This window comes from Xiphophorus couchianus, chromosome 3 (assembly GCF_001444195.1).
Source record: "Xiphophorus couchianus chromosome 3, X_couchianus-1.0, whole genome shotgun sequence".
Taxonomy (NCBI): Eukaryota; Metazoa; Chordata; class Actinopteri; order Cyprinodontiformes; family Poeciliidae; genus Xiphophorus; species Xiphophorus couchianus.
This window is the reverse complement of record NC_040230.1, coordinates 3,265,015-3,270,612: the sequence shown is the minus strand read 5'-3', so window position 1 is coordinate 3,270,612 and position 5,598 is coordinate 3,265,015. Positions and strand designations below refer to the sequence as shown.

General features: G+C 39.2%; 1 protein-coding gene across 1 annotated transcript; it reads right to left on the bottom strand.

The window, feature by feature from the left end:
• Window positions 1–1,221: 1,221 nt before the first annotated feature.
• LOC114138503 (tripartite motif-containing protein 16-like) lies at window positions 1,222–3,077 on the bottom strand. Its single transcript, XM_028007817.1, has one exon. It carries the CDS (start codon window positions 3,032–3,034, stop codon window positions 1,379–1,381), a length of 1,656 nt encoding a protein of 551 aa, XP_027863618.1. The 5' UTR covers window positions 3,035–3,077; the 3' UTR covers window positions 1,222–1,378.
• Window positions 3,078–5,598: the final 2,521 nt, after the last annotated feature.

Below are 5,598 nucleotides of genomic sequence, written 5' to 3'. Positions count from 1 at the left end.
ACACATATGCATGCCCACACGCCCACACACTCACCAAGGAGAATTTAGCACAAGGTGTGCAGGAATTCTTTATTTTATATTTATAAAATCTGTCAGGAATGATGTGAGCAGCTAAATATCTTTAATGAAACACAAATAGAAAAGACAGATGAGGTTTCAAAAATGAGAATGGTTAAATTTAGATGAAAATGCTTCTATTGGGTAGAAAATAAGTTGCTTGTTGCTTTTTTTGCACAACATGCAGTAATTTTCTTTACAATGTGGTTAAATGAATTATGTTACAATCAAATTTATTTGACATTCTGATTGGGCTAGGATTGGAAACGGGTCGTGATTGCAGCTAATTACCCCTGCCGCTCATATATCCTCATAGTGAATATTCACACTCAGTGTTGTATTTAGGGAAGACAATAGAAGCTAAAAGCCTGTTTTGCAACACAAAGTAGTTTCTGAATCTTCTTTGATCAGTTTCACAGTGATCTTCACTGCTAAAATCAAGGTCACACCGACACGTGATTTTAAAACTGTGTCAGAAACCATCATGCTGGAAAATAGTGACTTGTTTTACTGTGCCAAACACTTTTCACAATTAATTTGCTGCATTTTTAATGTGGTAACCTCAAGATAAATGACTGATGAACATTCATAGAGGAGTTTTCTCTGAAACTGCACCTGTTGCTTCTCTTGCTTGTTTTTAATTTTTTACATATCCTCCAGGCTCTCTGAGGGTTTTATGAAACAGAAATGTTGACGATTATTCACACGATTTATTCCAACATGTCCCGTTCTGGAGATTTTCAGCAGGGAGATGTGGCTCAGTGTCGGCAGAGTGGCTCAGATTTGCTGCTGGAATCAAACAACCAGAACGATTTTAAGTAGAGCTTTTGAGTCGCTCTTCTTCTGAGAGCCGCATCTCCAGATGTGCAGCTGTTCATTTATTATGACTGATTCTCAAACAGCCTGCATTACTCTCAGCACTAGCTGAATTAGCTCTGCATCTCAGGAAAAGGTTTGTGATGCTTTAACAAGCACTTTATTGTTTGGTAACACTTTTCATCACATTCAACTCCATTTAGTTTAATTAAACAATGCAAACATGGATGGAAGCAAAACAAAATTAATCATGAACAGCCTCAGTTTTTGGCAAAAAAAAAAAAAAAAAGTGTTTTCCATCAAAATGTATAATTTTTTTTTTTATATTTTCATGTGGAGAAAAATTTCTGTCATAAGAACAAAATAAATCAGCAATGTTTTCCTTTATGAATCCTGAAACCCAGAGAACTACAATTGAAACCAGAAACATAAAGAGCAGAACAGCAGAGCAAAGACATCAGAACAATGAACCGTGATCAATCAGAAAAAAAAAGAAAGAGAAAATCTATTTGGGCTTAAAGAACTCTGCAGAGTTTCCAAAGTAACAAAATGTAACTCCAGCCAGTAGCGGCTGAGTGAATCTGGTCTGGACTCTGTGGAGGAGAGTCATGGTTTCAGAGACGCTGTAGAAGGACAGAATACCTGCTCTGTGATTCAGATACACTCCTATTCTGGAGGAACCAGGACCTGAGATGGAGGTCCAGATATTGTTGTGACCAAATTTAATACTGTTTTGGTAACACTCTAAGGCCCAAGATTTGTCATTACGTCCAAATCCACATTCATTCCCATTTCCTACTCTGCTGAAGTTCTTGTATGCCACTGCTATATAAACTTGTTTCCCTCTCCACTCCACCTCCCAGTAACAACATCCAGTCAGACTCTCTCTACTCAGAACCTGAAACCAATAAGTAAATCTGTCTGGGTGACTAAAATAAGACTGATCCTGATTCATTGTTGTCACCTTCCTGTTTCCCTCTGATAGTAACAGCTGTGTGTGTGCTGTATTTGGATCCAGTGTGATTTCACATGAATATCTTAAGAATCCAGCTCTGCTCTTTGGTTCTGGTTCTGACAGTAGAACATCCACATCAGTGATTGTCACTGAGATGTTTGTCCATGAGTATCTCAGGATGTCCTGTAGTTTCTCTGTGAGCTCTGAAACAGCTGCTGTCACGTCCTCAAAGTGTCTCAGAGGACGGATGTTGATCCTGGATGAGTGTGTAGACTCACTGAGTGCTGGCAGTGAGGGGTAGTTGAGGAGAAACTGGTTGTGATCCTCTGTGTGTGAGAGCTGCTCCAGCTCAGCGTCTTTCCTCTTCAGCTCAGTGATCTCCTGCTCCAGCTTCTCCTGAAGGTCTTTGACTCGACTCACTTCAGTTTCCTGCTGGGATTTGATCTGCTGCTTCACCTCAGAGCTTCTTTTCTGGAGGAGACGGATCAGCTCAGTGAAGATCTTCTCACTGTCCTCCACTGTTTTCTCAGCAGAGTGATTGATGGCCTCCACCTCCTGTTGAAGCAGCTTCACATTTTTCTCCTGGTCCTGGATCATTTGCTGGATTTCTCCTCGTCTCTCCTCCAGCTCTCTCTGCCTCTCAGTCCTTTCTGCTGCAGCTGTGTCATGGCCTTTATGTTCATCCACAGAGCAGAGATAACAGATACACTTCTGATCAGTGCGGCAGAACATCTTCATCACCTCATCATGACAAGAGCAGATGTTCTCCTGGAGGTTCTTGGAGGGCTCCACCAGCTTGTGTTTGTTAAATGGAGCCACATCATGATGAGGCTGGAGGTGTTTCTCACAGAAAGAGGCCAGACAGAATAAACAGGACTTGATGGCTTTCAGTTTTCTTCCAGTGCAGGAATCACAGGCCACATCTTCAGGTCCAGCATAGTGGAGATCAGCAGGAGCAGCTTGGAGTTCAGTCTTCTTCAGCTGCTCCACTAAAGCTGCTAACATGGTGTTTTTCTGCAGGTCAGGCCTCTGTGTGAAGGTTTTCCTGCACTGAGGACAGTGGTAGTTTTTGTTTTTCTCACCTTCATCCCAGAAGTTTGTAATACAGTTCATACAGTAGCTGTGTCCACAGGGAATAGCCACCGGATCCTTCAGTAGATCCAGACAGATGGAACAGGAGAAGGTTTCTCGGTCCAGCTGCTCCATTTCTCCTCTCAGTCACACTGACTGTTAGTTTCATTTCCTAAGAAGAGAATAAAGCTTGAGCTCTGATCCACCAATCACATGTCAGGGCAGAGAGGCTACAGCCAATGAGCTTCGTCCTTCAGCAGCTGCTGGTTCCACCCAGCTTTAATGTTTGTTTGAGACCAGGAAGAGGAGGGCTCTGAAAGTAATAAAATGTCAAGTTTTCTTCACAACAGTTTTCTGTTCAAAACAACTGACTGAGTGACCAAAACTCTCTGCTGGTGACACCGGGTGTGTTTGGTTTCTCAGGGAAATCTGATGTTTGTTTTCCATTTGCTCTATCATGGCTGCAGGATACAGAAAAATCAATGTTTGCATCATAGTCTTATGAGTTTACTTTATGGTTACTGATAATGCAGTAGTTTTCAGTTCTTGATAGAATAATAACTGGCTTTTCTTGGGTTTCTTGAACGTTTAAAAGTAATACATTAGGCTTGATGATGATAATAATGCTGGGAATATTATTTTGGCGTATAAACATTAAGATATCATATCAAATTCTGGTACTTTTTTTCATGAACTTCAAAGTAAAATAAAGAAAATGTATTTTGTTCACTTGAAACAAAGGAAATAAACCTATAAAATACATTTTTGGTAGTCCCTGATTTTTATTGATATGGAAAGAGTCACTAGTTTTTATAATGAAATAACTTATGAAACAATAATACAATGAGTATATATATATATATATATATATGTAGAGACCTCAAGATAAATGACTGATGAACATTCATAGAAGAGCTTTTTCTGAATCTGCACCTGTTGCTTCTCTTGCTTGTTTTTAATTTTTTACATATCCTCCAGGCTCTCTGAGGGTTTTATGAAACAGAAATGTTGACGATTATTCGCACGATTAATTCCAACATGTCCCATTCTGGAGATTTTCAGCAGGGAGATGTGGCTCAGTGTCGGCAGAGTGGCTCAGATTTGCTGCTGGAATCAAACAACCAGAACGATTTTAAGTAGAGCTTTTGAGTCGCTCTTCTTCTGAGAGCCGCATCTCCAGATGTGCAGCTGTTCATTTATTATGACTGATTCTCAAACAGCCTGCATTACTCTCAGCACTAGCTGAATTAGCTCTGCATCTCAGGAAAAGGTTTGTGATGCTTTAACAAGCACTTTATTGTTTGGTAACACTTTTCATCACATTCAACTCCATTTAGTTTAATTAAACAATGCAAACATGGATGGAAGCAAAACAAAATTAATCATGAACAGCCTCAGTTTTTGGCAAAAAAAAGTGTTTTCCATCAAAATGTTTAATTTTTCTGCACTACCCGTGCTATACCACTTTATGCCGTTTTTATTCTCATTTTATTTCCAAAACATCTCAAGCTTTAAGATTTTCATGTTCAGTGATCTATCAAAGGAAGTCTGCGATCTTTAGGGACAGACATCCTGTTTTGCAGGATCCGTTCACTTGTTGCATCTTGTTTTAAGCTTCAGTTCTGACTATACCTTCTTTCTTACTGTTTTCCAGGGGGAACAGAATTTAATTTTACCAGACAAATCACAAGAGGCTGGCTTATGTTTTTGAAATTGTTGAGATTTTAATGTGAAACAGAAGTGCAGTTATGCTTCAAGACTTGCTTTGTTGGAACTGTAGCATCTTTTTTTTTTTAGGCGTTTTTGTGTTTTGTATTTTTCTTTATTTTATAGTGTTCACATATTAGAAACATGACTAGTTTGAATTGTTATGCAAAGTTCAGGACTCAGTACTTTAAAACTGGACCAGGGCACTTAGAGAGACAGGTACTTTGGTTCCATCTCACCTGGTCTTTTCACATGGTGAGTGAAGCAAAATGCAAACCCACTCTACATGAACTCAGAGATGAGATATGGTTTTTCTCTTTTATCTCTTGCATCCAGATGGCAGCTTCCTTTCATGAAAACAGAAATCTTTCTGCTCTCCCAACATTAATCCGAAACTGCCACAATCTGCCAAAACTGAAAACAAAATCCTCTTCTTCATCTCTTAGAAATATCTCTGACTGACCCTTGAGAGATAAAACTTACATAGAACCTGTTTAAACATTTTGTATCTGTATATTTTGTATCTGTTTTGACGCTTGTTGTCCCAAACAAGGTGTACGTATGTGACTTAATATTGATTCTGCAGCTTGTAGACATGCAGCATCTTAAAGCTAAATGTAATTCACTTTAACTCATCAGATCAGATTGTAGCTCCTGTTGTTCCAGTAGGGCCCCATTAGTCCCATTGGGGGTGTAAAGAGGTGTGTGTCCAATCTGAAGGGGAGGGAAGAAGGAAATTTGTGGTCAGAGAGGAACGGCCGTGTTTTAGAGTAAAAGAAGGGGAAAGTTATCAAGTTTTTATAGCCTGCAAAAAAGGAGCAGAACTGCAAATCTTACCTTTGTCTCCTCTTTTGCAGTGAAGAGTTAAATATTTACTTAGTTCATCACTAAAGCTCTTGTTTCCATATCACAGCTAAAAATCCACAAATCTACACAGGGATCATATATTTGAATATATTAAACTATTAGATTTTTTACATGAATTATGAACT

What these genes read in the sequence shown, in the direction of transcription:
- LOC114138503 (XM_028007817.1), bottom strand. Translation starts at nt 3,034, where the DNA reads ATGGAGCAGCTGGACCGAGAAACCTTCTCCTGTTCCATCTGTCTGGAT.